This window comes from Ciconia boyciana, chromosome 24, assembly GCF_034638445.1.
Source record: "Ciconia boyciana chromosome 24, ASM3463844v1, whole genome shotgun sequence".
In the NCBI taxonomy this organism is placed as follows: domain Eukaryota; kingdom Metazoa; phylum Chordata; class Aves; order Ciconiiformes; family Ciconiidae; genus Ciconia; species Ciconia boyciana.
In genome coordinates, this window is record NC_132957.1 from 2,595,056 (window position 1) to 2,618,262 (window position 23,207).

Sequence of the window (23,207 nt, forward strand, 5' to 3'; positions counted from 1 at the left end):
TCGCAAAGTGCTAAGACTTCTTTGTTTGTGTTTTTTTTTTTTATTTTTTTATCATGGTTTTTTTTTTATTATTTTTTATTGCTTTTTCTGCATTAAATAAACATCCATCTCTCCCCCGCCCCCACCACTCAGCCCTCCCCCCCAGCACACACTCCCCTCTCACTCCCTCTCCAAAATACATTCGGCCAAACCTGCTCTTGCTTTGAGAGTAAAAACAAAACACCAAAAGGGGGGAAAAAAAAAAACAAAAAAAAAAACCCAAAAAAAAGAAAAACAAAACAGGAAGAGAATCTAAAAAGTGCTTTCAAAATAAAAGGGCTTAAAATCTCTTTGTCATTTAAAAATGTGCATTTAGAAAACAGGTGACCAGCTGAAAGGTGCCTTTTCTCATCGCCGTCTGCTAACCCCGAGGGTTATATACCCGCCTCTAGAGCCATAGAGCATCTATATATATATATATATATATTGGGAATGGGGCCGGGGGAGCTGGGGGAGCTGGGGCCGCCGCAGCTCACCTCCCCCCTCGCCCAAAGGCCTCCTGCCCCTTTAAGGGAGACCTCAAATAACCTTTTTTAAAAGGAATTTGCCATTTTTAGGCGCTTTCGGGGCGTGTGGGAACACTGCTGCGCTGACCCAGTGCCTAAAATATACCGGGGGGGGGAAGGGTTTGCCCCCCCGCTCCCCCAGCCCCAAATTTTGCCAGGGCAGCGGGTGCTGGGAAGGGGCCGGTGGGATGCGCGCTGTGCCGGATCCGGCTCAGCCCATTCCCGGGACGAGCTGGCACCCCGGGACGGGGACGGACGCACCCTCGTCCGGCATTATCCGCTGGCCGCAGCGCGGGCACGGCTCGGGCTGAGCCGGTGTCCCCAGCCCCGGGTGTCCCCAGCCCCGGGTGTCCCCAGGCCCGGGTGTCCGACACCCGCAGCCGACAGCAACCCTGCACAATCCTGGTTGTCCACTCACATGATTAGGCAATTTTAGGCAATTTTAGGCAATTTCCTACACCGAGACACTGCCATCGGCTCCTCTCTCTGGCAAATTCGGCTTCGCACCGGGGCTGGTGGGAAGGACCCACACCCCCTACCCCAAAAAACCGACCCCGACCTCCCTGGCAGGAGCCGCCTCTGCCCCGGGACGCAGCGACGACCGAGCATCCCGCGCCGCTGGAGCTTTAACTTCCCCAAGAGCGGAGGGGGGAAGGCTGGCCCCGCTCCCCGGCCCCCCGAGGCACCGTGTACCGCCCGCCCTGAAAGAGCCCTTCCACTCCTACCACTTTTTTTTTTTCTATTTTTGCTTTTTTTTTTTTTTCCTTAAATAGATCTCTCTCTGAAATAGGTTTTTTTGTTTGGTTTTTTTGTTTTTGTTGTTTTTTTTTTTTTTTTTTTAAAACATGTGTTTGGACACAAAATAAAGCTTTGGATTTACATGGAAGCTCTTTTCCATGTGACAGAGCCGCTTTCCATCCCCACCCCGCGCTTCCTAGCATCTGCCTTTCCAAGAAAAGGTCCTTGGCTACTGAGGGATCCTCGGGGGAGCCCTGCTTACGATGGGAAGATTGGAAACATAATATATATATATATTTTTTTCTGTTTTTTTTTTAAAAAAAGGGAGAGAAACATCTTTAAAGAGAAAAATCGGAGGAAAAGTACTAACTAGATTTTGTGACACTTTGTTTTTTGGTTTAGGAGAGTCCTTGCGTGTTACCCTCAGCCGACCCTCCTGCTACATTCAATCCTGATGCTTCATTATTTGAATTATCCTCAAAGTGCTGCTGCTCCTGGCCGTTCCCCTGCAGGGTGTCCTCTGATTCTTGACTCTCCCCACCAGCTTGAAAACTTCCATCTTCGGGGTTCCCCGTAGGGGTGGTAGGCAGACCCCCGGCATCTCTCACCCGGGGTTTACGGCCCCTCCTGGATGGAATACCGTTGCATCCATCTTTTTTAAGGTGCCTGTGCAAGTGGTCGGAGCGGACGAAAGTCTTGCAGCAGCTGTCGCACTGGTAGGGCCGCAGGCCGGTGTGGACGCGCATGTGGTTCTTCAAGTCGTAGTTGTGAGCGAAAGCGGCGCCGCATTGCTGGCACAAGTACGGCTTCTCCCCTGTGTGTTTCCTCATGTGAACCTTCAGCTTGTCCTGCCTGCGTGGGAGAGAAAGGACAGGGAGGGGGGGCAGGTCAGCCTGGGGGTCTGCCTTTGTCCCTCGCACCTGCTACGGGGCCAAGCATCGCCCGGTATGGGGCCGAGCATCGGTACAGGGCCGAGCATCGGCACGGGGCTGAACATCGCCCGGTATGGGGCTGAGCATCCGTACGGGGCCGAGCATCGGCACGGGGCTGAGCATCGCCCAGTATGGGGCCGAGCATCCGTACAGGGCCGGGCATCGCCCGGTATGGGGCTGAGCATCCCTCGGTACGGGGCCGAGCATCCGTACGGGGCTGAGCATCCATACGGGGCTGAGCATGGCTCGGTACAGGGCCAAGCATCGCCCAGTACGGGGCTAGCTGGCTCCTGGCAGGGCCCGTGCTGCCGCAGCCGCTGCTTGCCAGAGCCAGGGGAGGGCAGTTGCGGCAGCCGGGCTGGGGACCAACAAGGCCACGTGAGCCGCAGCGTCTCGCTTCTTCCTGGAGGAAAAAAAAAAATCAGGCACGAAGCGCGTGGCGGGGCAGCGCAGGCAGCGAGGAGCACCACGCCTGCCCGGGCGAAGGGCAAGGGAACCGCTCGCCTCTCGCCACGAGGATCCGGCCCCATCCCTCCCTGCTCTCCTGTACGGAAAAGGCAGGTCCCAGCCCCGCACGCCCCGTCGCAGCACAGCCACCGCTGCCTTCGCCCATGGGGGAAACTCTGGCAGCACGAGGAGGACCCAAGAGGTCCTAAAGCTTAAGGGAAGGATCAAAACGCCAAGGACGTGCCCACTTCTGGTTTTAACGCAGCTCCCAAAGGGGCTGGGCAGGTGGGCTTTGCTTAAAACAACGTGGTATGCAGCAGCACACAAAACCAGCTTTTTTGAAATAAATTTTTATAATTTATAAAATTGTATAAATATTTATAATTTTTATAAAATCACTCTGCCTTTCTTTCACAGAAGATTATTAGAGCTCCATCGCCACTCCTCCCCCTGCGAACGCAGAGGAACCAGGAAGCACAAGCGAGCAAAAATCAGCGTAAACCGACGGGCTCTGGTCCCCACCCAGCAAGGGGGTGGCAGGGAAACACCCCGTGCCAAACAGTCCCGGCTCGTCCTCCTGCCTTTACCCAAAAAGCTCCTTCAAGAGCAGCGACTGCTTCTCTCTGAGCAGGCTCCCCGTGCCCAGGCTTCCCCAGCCTCCTGCGACATGCGGCATTTTTAACAGCACAGGGAAGAGATTTGTTTTCAAGCGATGCGCTGTCACCTCATGGGGTGAGGATGGGGAAGGAGAGCCCGGTGAAGGAATGTGAAAGAATAATAAAATCAGGGGGGAAATAAGGATGACGGAGTGCTTGGTCAGGTTTGCACCCATTTTTTATACTGGGAGCCTCGGAGATAAGGCTTCGAGCACAGCCCAGGTGCTGGGGGAGAAGCAGCAAAAGCAACTCCTTGACACTGCCACCAAAACCAACCCGGAACAGAAGAGACCTGGGCTGGCAGCTCGAGTTTATCACGCTCTGCCGTACCCCACGGCAGGCCATGCTGGGGGACGGGGCTGGCACAGCCCTGGGGAGCCAGCCACGGGCAGAGGGAGCTGGAAACCAGACGGGACTTTGGGCAGCAGCCTCAAGGGAGATTTTCCACAACCGGTGTGACCGCTGTGGGTCACAGCAGGAGGAGCAGCCGGACGCTGTGGGGCAAGACACAAGATGGGGCCCAGCGTTGGTGGGCAGCAAGGCTGATGGCAGCTCCCTGTCCGGGCTTCTCCGGGATGTATTTCGGCTGGAAAATAGCATGGCCCTGGCATGTTATGAAACAGCCTTGTTTATAGGGGCTGGGATAAGGACGGAGTTTCCACCCCGTTCTCTGCAGTGCCAGGCCCTACCAGCAGCCCCCAGGGAGCAGGTCCCCATCCAACACCCACAGGAGGAAGGCGAGATCGAAAAGCGATGAGGTGGCACTGCCCCACCGACCTCCTCCTCTCCCAAAAATGCCATGCCTCCCCTCACCTCTACCCCCACTGTCGACGGCTGCCAGGGACCCCGCGGCATTTCCGCATCCTCCGGCTCCCGGCCACACGAGGACCTTGGACCGCTCAGGTGCGGCAGGCGGATTCTGCACAGGGGTGTGTGTGCAGCACCCAGGGGCCCCCGGCACACTCGGGGCAGATCCAGCACGGGGCAGGGAGGTGCCGTGTCGCAGGGCCCAGCCGTGCGGGGCCGGGTGCTGGGGGAGCGGCAGAGGGCTGGCATCCTGCCCCCACCATTATCTGCATTCCTCAGCTATCCAACATGGGGCTGGGTGCGGCCACGGGGAGGGGGCTGGCAGCGTCGTGGAGCAGGACACGGCCTCCTGCCCACGTCCCAGCCCCATCGGCTTCACACCAGAGCCACCCGCCACGTCCATGGGCTGCCCACAGCAGGGAGCAGCCCTATAGACCCCCCCCCCCCCCCCAAGGAAGAGGGTCCTGGGAAGCAAAACAGTCGGCATTTGTGAAGCTGGGAACATTTCAGCAGGCAGAGAGCAGGCAGGGTGGCTCCTCTGCCAGGCAGCCCACACGGTCCCTCGGCAGGGCAGGGGGGGACCGGGGTGGGACCCCCGCCCTGGCTCGGCCATCACAGCCGCAGAGACCAGAGAGGAGGCGGCGCTGCGACGCGTGGACTCGAGTGAACCGGAGGAATCCGAACAATATCCCCTTTCTTCAGCGTTCCCATGGCGGAGGGAAGAAGCGGAGGAACCCTGATTAGAAACAGCACCGAGGCGAACGCCCCCAGGGAGCTGAACCAAGGCACCGGCGTTTGTGTGTTGTTCGGGGCGGCCATCGCTCAGCCCATCATGGCTCACCGAGAGAGGACACGAGCAATTCAGGGTTCAGCCTCTTCCCAACCCAACTACCAGCCACCAGCGCTTCAGTCACCCCCATGGAGCCCTTTCTAAACGATTCTCCAACTCTCGCCTCAACCCCGGGCTCCTCGGCCACGATGGAAATACCAAGGGCTGCAGCTCTGTTTCATCAAAACCAAGTTATTTGGCCTCTGCAGAAGCCTGGGTCTGGCCAGGTTTCCAGCAGAGCTCAGCAATTCAGGACACCGGGACAGTGTGGCTCTGGCTATCAAGACAAGCCTCTTAAGATATCTCAAGAGTCAGACACCCAAATTGCTCGTCTCTCTGGAAAACTCTGGCCTTCATACCCAGCTCGCCTGTTAAGATGGAAATTAGTTGAGCAGGCAAGATAAAACTGCACAAGACCAGCCCTGCGACAGCCCCTGGGAAAGCCAGGAGCCAGTTTTGTGTGACAGTCCCCTCTCCTCCAGCGTCCGCCCGCTCCTTACCTGGTGAATCGGACTTTGCAGATGTTGCACTCGTAGGGCTTCTCCCCGGTGTGGGTGCGGATGTGGCGCGGCAGCTTGCCAGCCCCCTGGATCACCTTCTCGCAGATGGGGCACTTTTGGAATGCTTTTGCCCTGATCTTCTTCTCCACTTTCTGGGACCAGGATGGGTAGACATCGCTCTCGTTTGAACTGCCGAAATATTTCAAGTAATAATCCATGACCCCATCATCATCCTTTCGGTCGTCCTCCCCGAGCTGCTGTCTCCCCACAGAATTCATCATTTGCTGCAGCAGGGCGCTGGCAGCCAAGCCATCCACCTCCCTCGCATCATCCTCCGTCTCCGCTCCAGCAGGAATGAAGCTGGGGGAGTCGCCGGCTTCCTGCTGGTCCAGAGGCCCCCCCGGGGTCCCCTCCTCTTCTCCCGGTGTGGGCAGGCCACGGCCGCTGTAATGTCCGTTCTGAGAAGGTGAAAACAAGGAGCCAGGAGCCGCCGCCTCCTCCTCCTCTCTGTCCAGCCACATGGCTGGGTTGCTGTCAGGATCACAGTCATTCGCCTTTGGTCTTTCGTTTAGGGGGGCTTGCGAGTAGAAGTCTATGCCATTGCAGTCCGGCTCCTCCTCCTCCTCTTGGCCTCGGAAGTTCAGTCTCTGAAGGTCTCTCAACTCTGGGTTGGTCCACGGAAAGCTGCCTTGGTGGCCATTAACAGGGTTGCTCTGGAAGAACTCCAGGTACTCTTTTGCTCTGAGATGGTTCCTTTGATCAATTTGATCTACTGTATCCATCTGGTCATTTTTGGCCAGAATCTTCCTGTCCAGGAGATCCGTGCAAACATCCCTTACCGCCGGGATCTCCAGCAGTGTGGCGGCATTGAGGATGTCATTGACATTTGAAGTGCTGACAGTAAGGGTCGCGGTGTAAGCGAACTCCAGCAGAGCCGACAAGGCGTCCGCACTCACAAAGTCTATCTCATACACGTTTTGCTGGTCCACCACTAACCCTGAGGTGAAGAGCTTCTTGAAGTACTGGCTGCATGCCGCCAGGACGGAGCGGTGGGTGGGGAACTCCTGGCCTTCCACCAAGATGACCACGTCGCACAACAGCCCGTTGTTTCTCTGCTCATTCAGACTGCTGAGGATGTCGCTGCTGTGATCAGGGAACGGGATCCCTATGGGGCCGTCCACGCCACCCGCCATCTTCGATGCAAAAGGCTATGAGAGAAGAAGGAAAGCGCAGTGAGTCACAGGGGCCTCGGCTGCTTGGAGGCATCGGCTTCGCGTGGGCAAACTCCCAACGCAGAGCTGCCCATTGGCAGGTACCTGTCCGCCAACGCCAGCGTGCTCTGCGGCAAGCACTAGCTAGCGGCTTGCGTACCCTCCACGCTTCTCCACATCACCGTCAAGTCCACCGTCCTGCCCGGCATTTAAGACATGCCTCCATCAGCAGGTGAGGACGGACCCGTGCTTACCTTCACTCTGGGAAGGAGGAGGAGAAACGCAGCCCAGGTGCTCTCAGAGTCTGGAAGAACAGCTGAATTAGCACGGATCTGGGCCAGAGCTAGCAAGCCTTGGCAAGGACCAGGGTTAATACAGCCAGACAGCATCTGGATCAAGCTGGCAGGCATGGCTGGCGTTGGGCTGGAGTGGCTTGAGCCCCACCAGTCCACCTCTGGGAGTATTTCCCAATCCCACCACTTCTACTGGAAAGGGCCCCTGCTCGTTCAGCCTCGCTCTGCCTAACCAAACTCCTGATACAATCACATAATCACCAGGAAAACCGTTCCCATCGCTCGTCCCTGGGCTCCCAGGGTCTGCAGACACGCTTAGAGAGATGCGGGCAGGGTGCTGGCAGCGAGCATCCTTTGGAAAGGACACAGCAGCAAGCTCAGCGCTCGAGGGCACTGGTGTGCAGGAACAGGGGAGCACCAACCACCCCAGCCTGCTGCAAAGGGCGTTTTACAAAGAGCCAAGCTTAAACACTTAAACCCAAGGCACTCGCTCCACCTTCCCCAGGAATGGGAGCCTCGGCGGTGGCTGGAGAGGAAAGGAGACTGGTCTCACGAAGCACCAGCAGCAGCCCTGGCACCAGCCCCCGGCATCTCAGAAAGGCTTCAGCAGAAGCAGCAGTTCTTTCTGATGCCGAGGGTTTGTTTGGAAAAAGATAAATAAATAAGGCAGTCACTCCTGATGCGCTAGCATGGCAGAAACGGATCCACTTGACTTTAAATACATCCTCTCTTCAAAGGCTGAAAAAGCCAGAGCGAACCGAGCAGCCCGGTGCCGGCTCGCCTCCGTTCGGAAGGGATCCCCCTTCGCCGGGAGAGGTCAAGCCAGGCAAGGCCAGGCTTGGCCAGGCAAGGCCAAACGCAGGCAAGAGCGAAACCTGGCAGCTTCACCCCGCTGCCTGCCCTGAACGAGCTCCTTAACTTCCCCCAGGCCCAGCCTTCTGATGTCTAAATCGGGAATAATGTTTCCCTCCTCTCTGTCTCAAGCAGTAAACCCCTCTACTCCTTGCAGCAGAGATGCTGTCTGCCTATAAATCAATATATTTGCTCCCCTCACTCCAAGCACTGGATCATTAGGAGCTAACACAACCAGCAGTATATCCACACACAAATAATTTGGTTCATAAAATACCTTGGCACAAGCGCTAAGTATCAAAGTCCCCAGTTTACAGATGGGGAAACTGAGGCACAGCGGGAAGTGGCCTGCCCCACATGACGGGGGGGACGGATGAGTCAGGAGCACATCCAGAACAGAAGTAATTATACAGGAAGCAACTCTGAGCACCGCGTTATAGCATGGGGATCTAGCAACCAGGTTGCAAAACAACGTTTGCTTCCCGACACGTACACACCCCCTCCCACCCCCATTCTGGGCTTGCTAGCAGATTTCTCAGTACTTCTTCATATTTTCTTATTTTGAAGAAACTTCATTAATCCGAGGGAAAAAAAAAAAAAAAGCATTTCTGCACCTTCTTGTTTTATACAAAGAAAACGCAGGAGAAGGCAGTTCTGAGTCTGTGAAACACCAGTCTGAAGCAAACCCCTCAATATTAAACAGTAACACATAAACCAGCCTTAAGCTCATCACACAAATGTGATGGGGGGGTCAGGGCGGGAGGGAAGAACCAGAGGAGCTGGGCTGGATGCACAGGGCAGCCGGTGCAAGTCCTGTCATGAAGACCAAGCACCAAAGCAAGACGGCTTCCCGAGATGTCGGGAGCAAGGGCACCAACTCCAGAGCTGCCGCCGGGGCTCCCGCAGTGGCAGGATTTGAACCTGAAGCCGTATTTCACAGGTTTTTTTTAAAATAAGAGGTCCTTGCTAGGGAGGAAAAGGCTGTTTGATGGCTGAGCGCAGCGTGGGGACCAGGAAAGCCAGCACGGCTCCGAATTTGGGCACCGGCTTCAGGTGTGACCTTGGGCAAGGTCACCGCATCTCTGCATCCCCAGGGGGTCCAAGGGACCCTCCCGAGCGGCTGGGCTACAGCAGGGGAGGCCTCCGCTGCCTCAGCGTCGCTTGCCCCATTCCCACCAGGGCAGCCCCAGAGCTCCCTGAAACCCCCTGATCTGAGCCACCACCACGGCCCACGGCTCCCCAGAAAAGCAGGTCTGATACCTCTGCCCACCCCCCAGTGCCTCCTGGCCCTGGAAATGACATTAGAGCCTTTCCCCCCACCCGTGCCCCTCTAGATTAGATCTTTACAAAGCTTCCCCCCCACCCCCCAAAGAGAATTTGAGCTGCGTGAAACATTTTGAAGCTTCAGGCAACAGTCTTCTGGGCAGCCAAGCTTCGTCACCCACACAACCGGGCTTTGTGGGCTGCAGTGCCCGGCTCTGGGGACCGAGGGGGCCTGGGGGAGCGAGTCAGGCCGTGCAGGCAAGGCCAGCCGCCCCCCCCCCCGGTCAGGGGGCCGGGACAATCAGCCGGACAGTGTGGGAACGGCTGCAGGGTCATGAGACTGCCGAGGGCTGGCATGGAAAGTTGTACAACTTTGCAACTCATTCTCCTCGCACAACACGCCCTTTGTGTCCCTCATCTGCAGTGGCCGAGAACATCGAGGGGCAAACGGGCTGCCCCGAGTCCCCCAGGAACGGCCACAGCCAGAGACCACCAGGCTCCTTCCCCGAGCACTGCCGCCCATCCCCTAAAAATCAGACCCCGTTCCCTTTTCAGGGGGCTGAACAGCCAGGGTATTAAAGCCTGCGCAGAGCTGGGTGGCTCAGGGGATTAGTAACAAGAGATGGAGCCTTCCAACCTTTACAGGTTCAAAAAAACCCACCCCACCAGGAGCAGGCACAGGGCACAACGCCGTGTCGGTGGGTTGGGTGAAATCCGCTTGGAAAGGAGTTCCTGACGGCCAGGTGACAAGTGACAAAAGCCGCTGGCGCGACCGCCAGCTAGTCCCCTCCTTGGCAAGAATAAGGTCTGAATGGGCCACCAAGGGGGAGATTCAACTACTGACCTAAATTTCCCAGGCAGCTCTTTTCTCTCTCGACACCCCCCGACCGCCGAAAAGGCATTATACACTTGTTGTCCCAGACTGCGCGTCTCTACAGGGCTGCAAAGATGCCACATTTCACCCCAAAGAGGCTGCGTTTGAGAAGTCAGGAAATCGCCCTCACATGTAACTCGTAGCAGCTGAGGGGGCACCGTCAACTTAAAATATGGTCCATTCGAAAGAGAGCGTTTACAACAATACCAGAGCTCTCAAATTTATTTACAAACCTGTCGTAACACGACGCACATCCCTAACTACTCAGCTAACTCTGCTTTCATCGGTGCTGAGCCCGCTCTGCATTTCCAAAATACCAACGCAACCGAGCTTCGGCTATCCCTGGCTGTCCAGGTCAGCCTGACACAAACACAGGCCGATTCCAGGCAGGAAAAAATGTCATTTTTTGGTGCGAGAAGTGCTGCTGAACACCTTGTGAGCGAGGGAAGCCCTCCGCCTCCCCAAGACGCTGCTCGCAGCAATCTCAGCTGTTCCACATCTGACTGGTTTTGCGCCGAGGCCGACTGCAGCTCGACGCTGCTCCTCAGCACTAAGAGGTTATTTTCTTAAGCTCAAGTTATCAACTCGCTTTCAGACCTACCAGACAAACTGCAAAAGAGCAGAACAGAGCGTTAACCGAAACCCCTGAGCTTGCACTTTACTCACCTCGAGTCCAGCGGGATGTCACCCAATCGCTTTCCTACAGGAGTTCTGGAATTTGACATTTACATTCAAATGAGACGACCACATTAAGATGGGATCACAACCAGAAGTGCTGACAAAACACTGCTTAATTACTAGTTTTCCACATAACCTCAGTGGGGTTGTTTGGGTTTTTTTTTTTTTTCCTTTTGCTTCTTTGCATTGCTTTAAAATTTAGCTGGGTAAAGAGAGGAACCTGAGCAGCTTCGAAGGGCTCTAAAATATGCAGGTATCAGGCAAAAGAGCTAAGCCACATCTGGCTAGCCAGTAACAGCGAATGTTGTCAATGTGCTCTTCATCCGGAAAAGATCCCAAATCACTTTACAAAGGCAGGGCTCTCCTCTCCCGCAGAGGTGCCACCCACTCCAGCAGCACAGATGAGAAGCTTGAGCAACGCTACGTACCCGCTCCGGGCAGAAAGGGAAAATTATCATTGCCTTTTCCACCGAGCACGAGGCGAAATGGCTTTAGGGCACTGCTACAATCCACAGTGCAAGGTTTCCCGGGAATAACTGCGTTTTGGGCTACGGCACGTGGTTATTTGGCCTCTTGCAGGTTCAAGGTACCCAAGGAATGGAAATCACAAGTTGTTATACCCGGTTTCTTAGAGGAAATGCACATATGAGAGCGTCAGGGCAGACTTTGCAGCAGCGCTGCTGTGTGCTAGAAAAGAATTATTAAAATAATGTTGCTACTAAAAAAAAAAAAAAAGTCAGTGGTTTGCTGCCCAAGGCCCAAACATTATCCTAGCCTTCACTCACCACTGACTGCAGAAACGGGCATTTTTTCCCTATGAATAGCTCACCCCAATTATAGGTCACACAATGCAAGTCCTTGTCTCTTCACTTTATATTTAGGGAGCGATCATGCCAGTTCCCCCCTTCCAGCTGCATGGACACATCTGCAAGCCTGGATCCCTTGAGATAAAACGCAGCTCTCCAGCCACTTGGAGCATGAGCCATCATCTCTGCTGACACCAAGCTCTGCAACATCCCAAGGACAAGCCCAAGCAGGTCTCCCTCTGCCCAGGATCCACCCTAAACTATGCAGAGGCCTCGGGAAACACACCTAGCACGCAGCAGCATAAAGCCAAAAAGGTGGGAAGATGGTAGGCAGGAGGAAATGAAGGAGGGCGTTTTGCCGCTTGGGAGAAGTCACTATTTCAACCACTCTACGGTGCCATTAAAATTCAACTGCTCTCTAAAAGGAATGCGCTGTCGGCAGTTTAGTGCCAAACTATCCGAATTATGTGGACCTGCAAAACAGATGCATGTTCTCGAGAGGAAGACCCTGCACATCAACAGAAACAAGCTGCGCTGTTTGAAAAAGTTAAGATAAAATAAAAGCACGCTGACTCTTCTTTTTAAATCTAAATCCTCGCCATTTCGATAACGCAACGGGAAGAAATCTTTTGTGTTTAGCAGGTACTTGAGTCTTCAACGGCAAAAAGAGTGAATTCAAGCTCTCTTCTATCTTGACTGGACATCGCATCTGGGGTAAAGCACCAGAGGACACATATGGCATGACCAAGATCATGCAGCTATTGAAGTGAAGAGATCAGAGCAGAACGAGCATCCTGCAAATAACTGTGGCCTCTCTGAGGACAATATGGCTCTGTTTTCTGCAAACGGGCATCCCCTCCAGCCCCCTACAAATCCCCATCTGAAGGCACTGGCTCTGGGAAGCATCTTATTCCCCAACGCCTCTGCCACAGCTCTCAGTGCAGGGTCTCTTACCGCAGCTCTAATCACTGGATTCACAACATAAAGACTCATCAAAGGAATGAGATTGACCACATCGTGAGGATTCAGTCGGCTCCCAAACAGGCACCGGGCTCCTGATCACACAACCAGACCAAACCACCGCTCCCCTGGTGCCTCAAAGCAGGGTAGTTGTTTTGTTCTGATCCTTCCAAAGACCAGAGCTTTCCGAGCATCCCACTTCAATATCTCAAATTTAACGTGAAGTGGAAAAACAACTGAGATGCTATCACAATATCCAACAAGGTAGCCCAAGCTCCCCGGTTACAGTAACCATCCTTCATTTCAGTCCAACTCGATGAACTCGCACCACTATCAGGTAAGCAAAACAGCTGGGGCTTTCCTTGCCGCTGCCAGGTCTGACCTGCCAGGGAGGTTTGCCTCTTCCTACTGTCTAGAAACATATGCCTGGGCAGCGTAGGAAGCTCCAGCACAGAGTCAACCCTCGTTCTAGGACTGTTTCATACCAAGCAGCTGCCCTAGGTAAAAGGAAATCCACCCAAAAACCCGCAGATCCACCAATCACCGATTCTTCAGCACGGATCAACACCACATCCCTCATCTTAGAAGAGCCAAAGCACTTTAACGAGCCATATATCGAGAGGGAAGAAACACCTAATACACTACAGAAACAACAATCTCTGGGGCAGGACACACAACGATTTAGCAGCAGAGAAGTTCAGACAGGAAAGGAGAATCCCACATCCTGCTACCGCTGCCAAGGGAACTCTGGTAGGAAGAATATCTGGTAATTGCTCCCATTGAAGTTTGGATGGAGCACTGGAATTCAACGCCCCTCAGACGCTCAATGAGCATCATGGGAACTTTAATGACCACAAGTAATAAAGAACCTTGATTTTCTTTCGTATTAAACAAAAAATAAAATAATAATAAACCCCACCCACAGCAGAGCACCTCCGAGGTAGGAGCGGTGCCAAGAGCTGGCTTCGCCGCGGTGCTCTCCTCTCCTCGGGCTGGCCAAAAGGGGCAGATCTGCAGAGCCAGTGGAGCAAGGACAACCCTCCCCCAGCCAGCCAGCCATTTCCTCGCTCAGGAACGGCTGCATCCTGTGCTCATTCAGAGGAGCCTGCATAGGTCTGATATATTTGGCAGAGCATCTAAATTGGGCTGGAAGAGCTGCATTGAAGAATTCGGATGAAGAAGTCCCAAGCCCACGTTACACCAGCTTTTCAGCTCGGATATCGAACCGAGCTGTAAAGGGACGACCACCAAGCCTCTCATCAAGGTGACACATCGCCTAGCAGCTCCTGGACAGACAGGTTTTGGGGGTAATTCAGCAACCTCCCTGCTACCTCAGGCAAACCGTGGCGGCTGATTGAAGGTATCCCCAAGAGACCAATTTAAATCGGTCTTTTATACCCATTTGTAATCTTTTCAGTATTCAAAACTGCCCTCGCCCCGCCCCAGCCCTTACCACTGCGTCAGCAGTGGGAAGAAGTGAAGGAGAACTTCACCGAGACACCTCGGTGGTGTAACAGTGACCACTCATGCCAAGCCAGAACCAGAGCAAGAGCAACTGGAACTGGGCTCCCGAATCCTGCCGGCAGCGGCAGCTTGCAAAGCAAGCAGCAGAAGAGATGCTGTGACCATGACGGAGCAGGGAGATAATGACTACCCAGGTGGAGCTGGTCTCCGTGGTGCTGTTAATGAGATGCTAGAGGTCTGGGATTCCTCATCACGCTAGAGGAAATCATTAGGGACACTGCTACGGAGCACACCAGGAAGAAAAGGGCTTGTTGCTCTTCATTGTCCAAAACTGCTTGGATTTATGTGCTTTTCACATGTTGGTCTGGAAGAGAAAGGACATGCCAGACGTGGCTTTTTTCTAGTTGCACGGACAGCGAAAGCACAAGTGCCGCTGAGGAAAGGGCTCACAACTACCAGCTTTAACATCAAACCCAGGGTCTGACCAACCAACTGACCCTTCAGCAATCCCATCCCTGTTTCCCTCCTTGCCTCCCCCATTCAGGCTCCACATTTTGATCCAAACCTGTAAGCACAACCACAAGACAGAGAGCGTTACTGCTGCTGACCAGGAGAATTAAACCAAAACCAGCAAAGGGAAAGTCACCTGCAGCAGTGCACAGGGCCCACTCCCAACATATCCTGAGTGCCTGGGGAGGAGAGGAAGCACTCTGCGTCTCCCAGGACAAGGTCCTGGGCTTTCACATAAACCTAATGGCATTCACCGCACAGAGAAGAGAGACAGCGCGGCTCTACCTCTAAAGATGCTGGTAGCTCACTTCCACAATTAAGAAAACAGACGAGGGATGACCAAACATCACGCTCTTGAGACACTGCAGATCCCTACTGATGTCTGTAACTGGGAAGGGATTTCCTTCCAGGGCACAGCACAGCCTCGCACAGCGCACGGGGAAGTTCGGTTTCCGCTGCAGCATCAACTACCGGCAAAAACCAGAACTCAACTTAGACCCCGACAAACGGCAGTGGTCTGCTCCCGCCTGCCACGTCACATGGCGAAGCACCGTGGCCCGGCCTCCGCCAGACCTGATACGGCACATCCGAAAGAGGCAGCCGCGGCACGGCACAGAGCCTCCCCGAGCTGCCACCCCTCCAAAACCGTCCCGTGACGGATCAACACACGGCCCTTTTCACCACTGACAGCAACAACCAGGACGTACTAAAACTTCTCTTACGTTGCAAGGTTAGCTTGAACTGGTTACTCCACCCAGACCTCCTTGCCAATTTTCTCCTTTGTCATCAGAGACCGTATTTAATCCAGCAGGAATGTGCCTTGGTTCAAGCCTGTGTAGTCACAGACCCAAGGCCCATTGCGTGTCCCTCGAACTTCCGTGCGTGCAGGGGTTTACTTTTGTGCTAGAAGCCCCCCATCACCGGCATCATTGCTCTGCCTCGGCATTTCTCAACATGATGGTCCTGGGTCCATCACATGAGGTCTGCATGCTGGGACTGTCACTGAGCAGCACCGACAGCCATCAGGTAACAGGAATTTCTCCACAGTGAGAAGAAATGAGCCACCATCCACCGAGGAGGCTGAGAACTGCCCAGCAACCCTCAGACCCTGCTGCAAACCCACCTTCGCTCCAGCAAGGCTGTGTGCGAATTGCTCCCAGGCCTCGCTCCTCTCCTCAGCTGAGCCCCGCAGCCTACGCACACAGCCCTCAGCCTGCTGAAAACATCCCAGCATGGTTTACGGGGCCGGGAAGGCCGGCCGCCCTTGCGTTAATGGAAGCTGCTTGTTATGCTCCTGAAACAAACTCTTCAAAAGCCAAGCCCAAGTGTGCCCACACGCCTGTTGCCGCAGCCCTCCGACGGGTTTTCTCCCACATAGCTCTGCTGTTGCCGTACAGCGACAGAGCAGCTCCCTGCAAAACCATGGCGGGGTTTTTGGGAGATCCTGCAGAATACCAAGCCCTTGCTATTCAGCCCCTAGTTCTCCTAAATACTTTAGAAAGCCTCAGAAGTTACACGCAAAGGGGAAAAAAAAAAACAAAACCAAACACAAAACATGAAACTGTGTGTTTCAATCCTGGCTAAAGGACCAGCCCTTGCCTAGGAGCAGAGTGTGTACGGAAAGGGAATGTTTCTTTTCCAACTCGAAAGCCCCGTAAGCCTGGAGGCACCGAGATCCACACAGAAATAAGCTGCCAATATTTCAAAAAGGCAACATTCGGCCCCTTCGCCAAAGGGAGCGACTGAAGACTCGTCATGAAGAAACGAAGCCGCCGCCAGCATTAACCCACTGCTCAGCAAAGCATGAGGGCTGAGCGGGGGCTGCGGGGCCACCGGCACGTCCCGGCCGCTCAAGGCTGAAGACAAGAGCTTCTGCAGGTCATATTTTTACACCCTCCTCCCCTTCAGAGACCAGGCATGACTGCAGACCAGCAAGAGGCCAAATCCTGCGCTCCCAAGTCACCACCAGCATTTTCCCTGAGAAAGGCCGACGGCATCTGCCCCCTTCGCACCCCATTCCCCCTCCCCTGTTGCAGCTTCTCTCCGTCTCCTAAACCCAAGAAAACCGTAAGAACTGCTCAAATCCCCAGTCCCCCCATTCCCGCAGCTCCCCCAGCACCCATCCGTTTCCTGACCTGTTCCCTGCATGCCCGGCTCTCCAGCCCAGCTCCCCCTGAGCCCCAAAATCAACCCGTCCCTCTCCAACCCCGCAGCCATAACACAGGTTCCCCTTTGCAGCCTCCACGTCCTCCCCCTCCGACAAGCCTGACGTTTCCTGCCCCGCTCCCCCTGTCTTCAGCATTCGATGTCAGAAGTCTAGCATTAAATCAATTGCCTCAAATGGCACCTCGAAGACTAGTCGTCTTTTCCACACCAGGAAGGGGGAAGAAAAAAAAAGGAAAAAAAAAAGCGTAAGATTGGAGTTTACTGATAAAGCAGAGCATACCGGGCAGGGCATTCCCTTATGTAATTCCTAATTTGTGGATAAACAGACAGCTCGTCTCGCCATTCTCGACTCCACGCGACGTGCAAAAGTGAATCCCGAGAGCAAGCATGCCACGCGCTTCATCCCCAGCAATGCTGTCCTGCCATGAAGCTCTTTCCCTTCCCTTCTCGGCGCACGACCGGGCAGCACAGGGATGAAGGGAGGGAACGCTGAACCGGTACCGCATGTACTCTGCCTGTTGGGGCAAGAGGCTCCGAGTAACTAGAGAGCAGCAACCTGTAGCTACAAGCCTACCTTCGATGCTTGCCCAGCTCTGCATTGGGTAGGCATTCAAGCAAACAAAAAGAAAAAAAGGGGAAAAAAAAAAAAAAAGAAATCTACTTACTGGTTTCCAGTTTGCCAGTGGGAAATAAGTAGGTGCACGAACCAGGAAGGAAATAGGGAGCACAACTGCAGTTTAACAGCAGGCAAGAGGGAGTTAAAACACAGCGCTGGGACTGCTGGGATGCTTGGGAGCATCCTCTGCTGTGAAAAAAAGCAGGGCAGCAGTCCTTCCCACAGCAGGGAGAGGATCTCACGCAGTTTCAGTTGGGCATTACAGAACTGCAGGGGTGGAAAGCAGGAGGAAAACGGTCCCGAAGGTGCTAATCGTCCACAGGCAAAGAAACCCCCCAGCAAGCGCCAGCACCGTGCGTTTCTGCCCGGGCCCCTGCACCCTGGGAGGGCACACAGATCTGCACACGGCTTCGAAGAGATCGGCGAAAAGTATTTGAGACAGCAAGGCTGTCGTCAGGGAGATCGCGGTCCTGACAGTCCGGCTGTACACATTTTTCAAGGGGTCGGCAAAGCAACGGCGTCGGAAAGCCGCTGATTGCCAGGGGATCTGCGGCTCCTCTCACCGACGTGGCCTTGGCTCCCACCTGCAGCCACGGGGCAGCTCGCACCAGTTTCCAGTTTCTCGCACCTTGTCACATTAAGAGAGGACGCTGATCCCTATAGTTTCCTTCAACCTGCAGCCCAGGGCTGCTGCCCGAAATCTCGCAGGAAGATTTATGAGTCCCTCAAACAGCCGGGTCTCCGGGGGCGAAGGAGCCCCACTGCGATTTGAGACACAGAACGACTTTTGCTCCGTTTGCACCGTGGAAGTCATGCCCGGACTCTGCTACAGACACCGGGGAGGCAGGGAAACTGAAACTATGCGCAGAGGGAAGACGATACGGCCAGGGAGCTGGGCAAGAAACAATCGTCCCTGGATACTTGCAGAGGATCCCGACACTTGTCTGACCTCATTTACTCCTGCTCTGACGTCCTACCGGAGCTCCTCCAGGACCAGAGGGATGCTCCAGGCACAGGTATCGGGACGGACACACGGCTAATCGGCTCACGCCGCTCGGGAAGCGGCACCGAACACAAACACGCACCAGTTTGGATCAAAGGGTTATGGGATTGGGTACAAACACTTCTCTTCATCCTAGAGACTGACTGTCTTTCTCCCTTTCCCCGAGTTTGCTCGTCAAAAGGCTTTTAATTACAGATTGAAACCAGTCTCTTCAAATTTGAGGTTAAGGGCTGGTTGAGAGCATAGTTAAGAGCAACTGTTTATTGCTTTGACTATGCAAGATAACGAGTAGGATTCTAATTGTTCGCCACAGAAGTCTTCTCTTTCAATAAACACAGCATCCTGAGACTGGGAAAAAAACCTCAAGTGTCAGTTTTCATCAAGATTAAACCACAGTTCTCAAGCATTTAGGCTCTGTCTCAAACACAGACCAGGAATTTCACAGGTCTCCCCCAATTTTTAGGTTGAACACCTGCAGGGGACTCGATTCTGCAGAGTTCAAACCCAGCACTCAGACAGCACTTTATCCGCCAAACGAGGTCTCGAGTAAGACAGGCAGCGCAACCAAACCATTGCAGCGCCTTGATATATGCATAAATTTCTTCCCCGATTTGCGTCCCATGCCGACATCCAGATTCTCGTGCCGGGAAAACAACTGTGATTTTCAATTCTGCTCTAAAAGTCACAAAACACAAAGTGAACCCACCGCACTCACCACGCCAAATTAATTCCACCCAGCCACGGCTGGCCCAGCACCTCTACAAAGCAGAGCTCCTTATTAATGCCACGATACGGCTAAAGATCATCATCGGACCCGCTACCACAATGCGACAAGATGCGTATACGAGCAAAAAATAAATAAATAAATAAAAAATAAAGGCATAAGAAGAGTTGCGGATCAGCAGAAAGTGAAGAACTACTTTCGTTCACCCCTAAATTTATTAAGAGCTCATGCCTTGCAAAACTCTCCCGAGTTACTAACGCAATTAAAGCTCGGTGGAAAAATCCCACCATCTCACCCATGTTTGGGTTGCGCCTCTTCACTCCCTCTTTCACCAGAACAAGCCTAAACAGGGGCCAGAATGAATATTAAACAAGAATGGCTCCTCTCTAATAAACTGCTCTGTTTCTCTCCGTCTCTCTTGCTCTCTTTTTTTTTTTTTTTAAAGTTGTTTAAATACAACATCTGCAGCAAACCATCAGAATTAAGCCAGCCCGTCTCTTCCTGATCAGGCTCCAGAAGTGCCCACATACTGCAATTTCCAACCAGGACCAGCAGAAACATTCAAAAATAAAACATTTCCTTAAAAAAAAAAAACAAAAACAAATCCAACACTTTTTCAAGTGACAGGATGACCTTTTAGCTCCGCTGCTACACTGCACACAACTTCAACCCTCATTAGGTTGTAAATTCTTCCAGGCAGAGACCTTCTCTACCCATGTCTATAAAGTACTTATATTATATAAGTTATGGTTTCGATAGCCAAGACAATTAACAGCATGGGGAACATGGCTAATCTTGAACTTAGACCAGCAGCAAACTCTTACCAAGAGTCCTTGAGCCGAGAGAAACTTTTGCTGCCCAGCCTCCTGCTGCCCTGCGAGCAGGAGGGTCTCCAGGAGGCTGGCTGAGGACACGGGAGAGCCACATGAGGTACGAGCAGTCACATCGCTTGCCGGCGCACAACAGGAACTGTCGCTTTCAACATACGAACGCCGGGATTTAAAAGTTCTGGTAAGAGGAAGCCCCAGGTGCCGGGAGTCCCGCTCCACGCGCGGGTCCGAGGCCTTTTCCCGCACTACTGAAACAACGCAAGCGACAAAGCCCTTTCCCCAGGCAGCAACCAGCTCGCCTCCAGTTTCGGACGACGGTCACCGCAACAATCTGCCCGTGACTTTGTCTCCCGCCATCGGCCTTGCAAACGCAGCATTCCTGGGGAAGCCGGCGGTAACCTTCAGCTCTACCTCGGGAGCTCAGCACGGGAGCTTTGGATACCTGAAGGCTCGATTCCCGACCCGCTGCCTCAAACTCGAGAGCCTCGAGATGGGGGACGGTGAAGACAAGGCAGCGTCACAAGCCTGGCCGAGCAGAGAGGCCTCCCCTTTGCTGTGAGCGAGGGATGCTGCCCCTCATGTCAACCTCCGCAGCAGCTCGCCGGCCTTCACTGCTGCGCAGGTCCAGCGGTGGGCAGAGAGGCTTATCCCGCACGGCTCTCCCAGGGCAGCCCTCTACGCAGGGCCCAGCCGACGGCTTTCAGGGCCCCAACCACCGAGGTGGGGGGGGGATTATCACTGCGAACCGCCGCCGGCTGCCCGACCGCCCTCTCCCCCCTCCGCGCAAGGGGGTGGCTGCAGAGCCGGCCGGGGGGAGATAAGGAAGGTGGGGGGGAGGGGGAACCCCACGGAACGAAGCCAGGGAGAGCCGGCAGGCCGGGCCTGCCTTCCCCAGGCCGGCTCCCCGCGGTGACGACCTTGGGGTGCTCGGGGACAGGAGGGGGAGCCCCGGCGGGGAACGCAGGGAGGGAGCGGCCCGGCCCGGCCCGGCGCCCCCGCACGGGTCGGCCCAGCCGCGGCCGGGCTGGCAGGACGCACGCCCCGGGGGACCCCACCCAGCAGCCGGCCCCCACCCCCCCGCCGGGCCGGGCCGGGCCGAGCCGAGCCGCCCCCCCGCGGGCCGCTGGCGGCGGGGCCCACAGGGAGCCTTGGCCGGGCGCCACGACCCCACCCCTTCCCCCGGGCGGGCCGCCGCCAATGGAGGCCGGGCGGGGGAGGGGGCGGGGGGCGCCCAGGCGAGGTCCCGGCCCCGCGGCCGCCGCCCGGGCTCCCTCGGGCAGGGCAGAGAAGGCCGGGCCGGGCCGGGCCGCGCCGGGGCCGGGGCGGGGGGCGCAGGCCCGCCCGGGGAGGCAGCGCAGGCCCCGCCGCGCCTGTCCTCGGCCACCCCGCACCCCGCGCGCCGCCCGCCATTGGGCCGAGCAGCGGCGGGCGGGCGCGCGGGGCGGAGGGCGCGCCCCGATTGGCCCCGCCCGCTGCCCATCAACACGCCTCCCACTCGCCGCGCGCGCGGGGCAAGCCGGGAAACGTAGTCCGCGCGGCCTCTCGCACCTGCGGGGCGGCGCGGACGCGGGACTACAACTCCCAGGAGCCCCCGCGCCGCCCCCCCCCCCGCCCCGCAGGGCCCTTCCCCCCCCACCTCCGCGACCCCCCAGCACGGCCCGGCCAAGTACAACGTATGCAGGCGGGGGGCGGGCAGCTGCCCGGCCCGGCCCGGCCCCCGGCCCGCGGACCCCCGACCCCCTCTCCCCCACCCCTTCCAGCCCCACTGCTGCCCCCGGGGGGAGGGGGGGGGGTCGGGCCTCCATTCCCTGCCCCTCCCCCTCCCGGGCCCGACCCCGCCCGCCGGCCCCACACCCCCCCATACCGGGCGGGGGCCGAGCGGTCCGAGCGAGCGGTGCGGGCCGCGCCGTGCCGAGCCGGGCCGGGCCGAGCCGTGCGGGCGGGCGGAGCAGGCTCTGGCCGCCCCGCGGGAGCTGCTCGCCGAGGCCCGTATGCGGCTCCTTCCTGCTCCGGCCGGGGCCGCCCCGCTCTTAAAGGGGCCGCGCGCCGCCCCCCCCCCGCCCGCCCGCCGCCCCCCCGCGCCCGCCGCCTCGGGGCGCAGCCTCCCAGCCGGGGGCGCCCCGCAGCGCGGGGCCCCGCGCGGGCGAGGGCGGGGGCGCGGGGCCCCTTTAAGCGCCCCCGCAGCCCCTCACCCCCCGCCCCGCGCTGCGTGGGCCGCTCCTGGCGCCCCCGGCACCCGTGTCACCGCCCCGGCCCCCGCGTGTCGCCTCGCAGGGCACCTCCGCGGGCCTCTCCGTGTCACCCCCCCCGCCTGTCACCCCACGGGGCACCCCCGGCCCCCCCCGCGTGTCACCCCATAGGGCACCTCCCGGAACCACCCGTGTCACCCACCACCACCATGTGTCACCCCATCAGCTACCTCCCCACGCCCCTGGCGCCCCCCCCCTCCCCGCGTGTCACCCCATAGGGCACCTCCCCACAACCCCAAACCCACCCGTGCCACCACCCCCCCAGGCCCACCGCATGTCACCCCACAGGGCCCCTCTCTGTGCCCCCAGCCCCCCTGCATGTCACCCCTCCTCCTGCGCCCCCCGTGTCCCTCAGGATCCCCCACTGTCCCCTGAGCCCCCCCCCCACGCTGGGAAGGGGACACGAAGCAAAGCCCTGCCCAAGGTCAGCGGTGGGCTGGGAGCCAGCCCAGCAGGGACAGGGGACAGGACAAACTCGCCAGAGCCACCACCTCCAGGCCTGCCCCGGGGGGGGGGGGGGAACACGCACCCCCCCCCCCCAACGGCAGCCCCCACCCATGACCAGAGCGCCAGGTCTCTCTTATAGATACCCACCATTCCGCTCCAGAGTGAACGGCTCCCTGAAGCCTGTTTCCTGCAGGTTGCCAGACTCACGCGCATGGAACACGGGCTGCTGTGGGGCACCCACCCCCGGCAAGAGTTTAAGGAAGATTTTGAATTAATAATAATTTTTTTTAATTAATTAAAGGAAGAGAAAGAAAGAAAAGAAACAGCTTTGATCACAAGACCCCCCCCGGGGCTTCCAGGGGCCTCTGCTCCCGCCCCACAGGCCAGCCCCCCTGGGATTTCCCCATTTCTCCCCTTTTTTTCCTTAAATAACCGAGGGCTCTACCCACACTATTCACCCTGTGACCCCCCACGTCCCCACCGCCCCCCAGCCGGTGGCAGCCCTGGGGGGGGCCCAGAGGGGGTTTTTTGGGGGGAGGGGGGTTGGTATCAGTAACCCCATTCTGCAGGTGGGGAAACTGAGGCAGGATGGGGAAACGTGGCTCTAAACAGGGATTGAGGGGACCCTGGGCCCCAACACCACACGTGGGGGGGGTGTGGGGGGGAAGGCAGGGTGGGGTACAGGGGGGTGGGGTGCAGGGGCTGGGGTGGGGGCCCCCCAGGCTGCACCCCAGGGCCGGGGCCTGCCACGCGCCGTCGGCTGCACGCTCGCCGGCTGCTTTCGCTTTCCGCTGCCGCGGCCGGGGG

At 56.7% G+C, this 23,207-nt stretch overlaps 1 protein-coding gene across 3 annotated transcripts; it reads right to left on the reverse strand.

Annotated features, from left to right (window-relative positions):
• Positions 1-138: 138 nt before the first annotated feature.
• Positions 139-21,703, reverse strand: ZBTB7A (zinc finger and BTB domain containing 7A). 3 transcript variants are annotated; one of them, XM_072845157.1, is made up of 3 exons: positions 21,569-21,703; positions 5,455-6,662; positions 139-2,135 (listed from the first exon to the last, which is right to left on the reverse strand). In XM_072845157.1, exons 2-3 carry the CDS (start codon positions 6,645-6,647, stop codon positions 1,682-1,684), a joined length of 1,647 nt encoding a protein of 548 aa, XP_072701258.1. In that variant the 5' UTR covers positions 6,648-6,662; positions 21,569-21,703; the 3' UTR covers positions 139-1,681. The 3 variants fall into 3 exon arrangements, with proteins under 3 accessions (XP_072701258.1, XP_072701259.1, XP_072701260.1); XM_072845158.1 differs by lacking the exon at positions 21,569-21,703 and adding an exon at positions 20,147-20,667; XM_072845159.1 differs by lacking the exon at positions 21,569-21,703 and adding an exon at positions 19,699-19,998.
• Between the last annotated feature and the right edge of the window lie 1,504 nt (positions 21,704-23,207).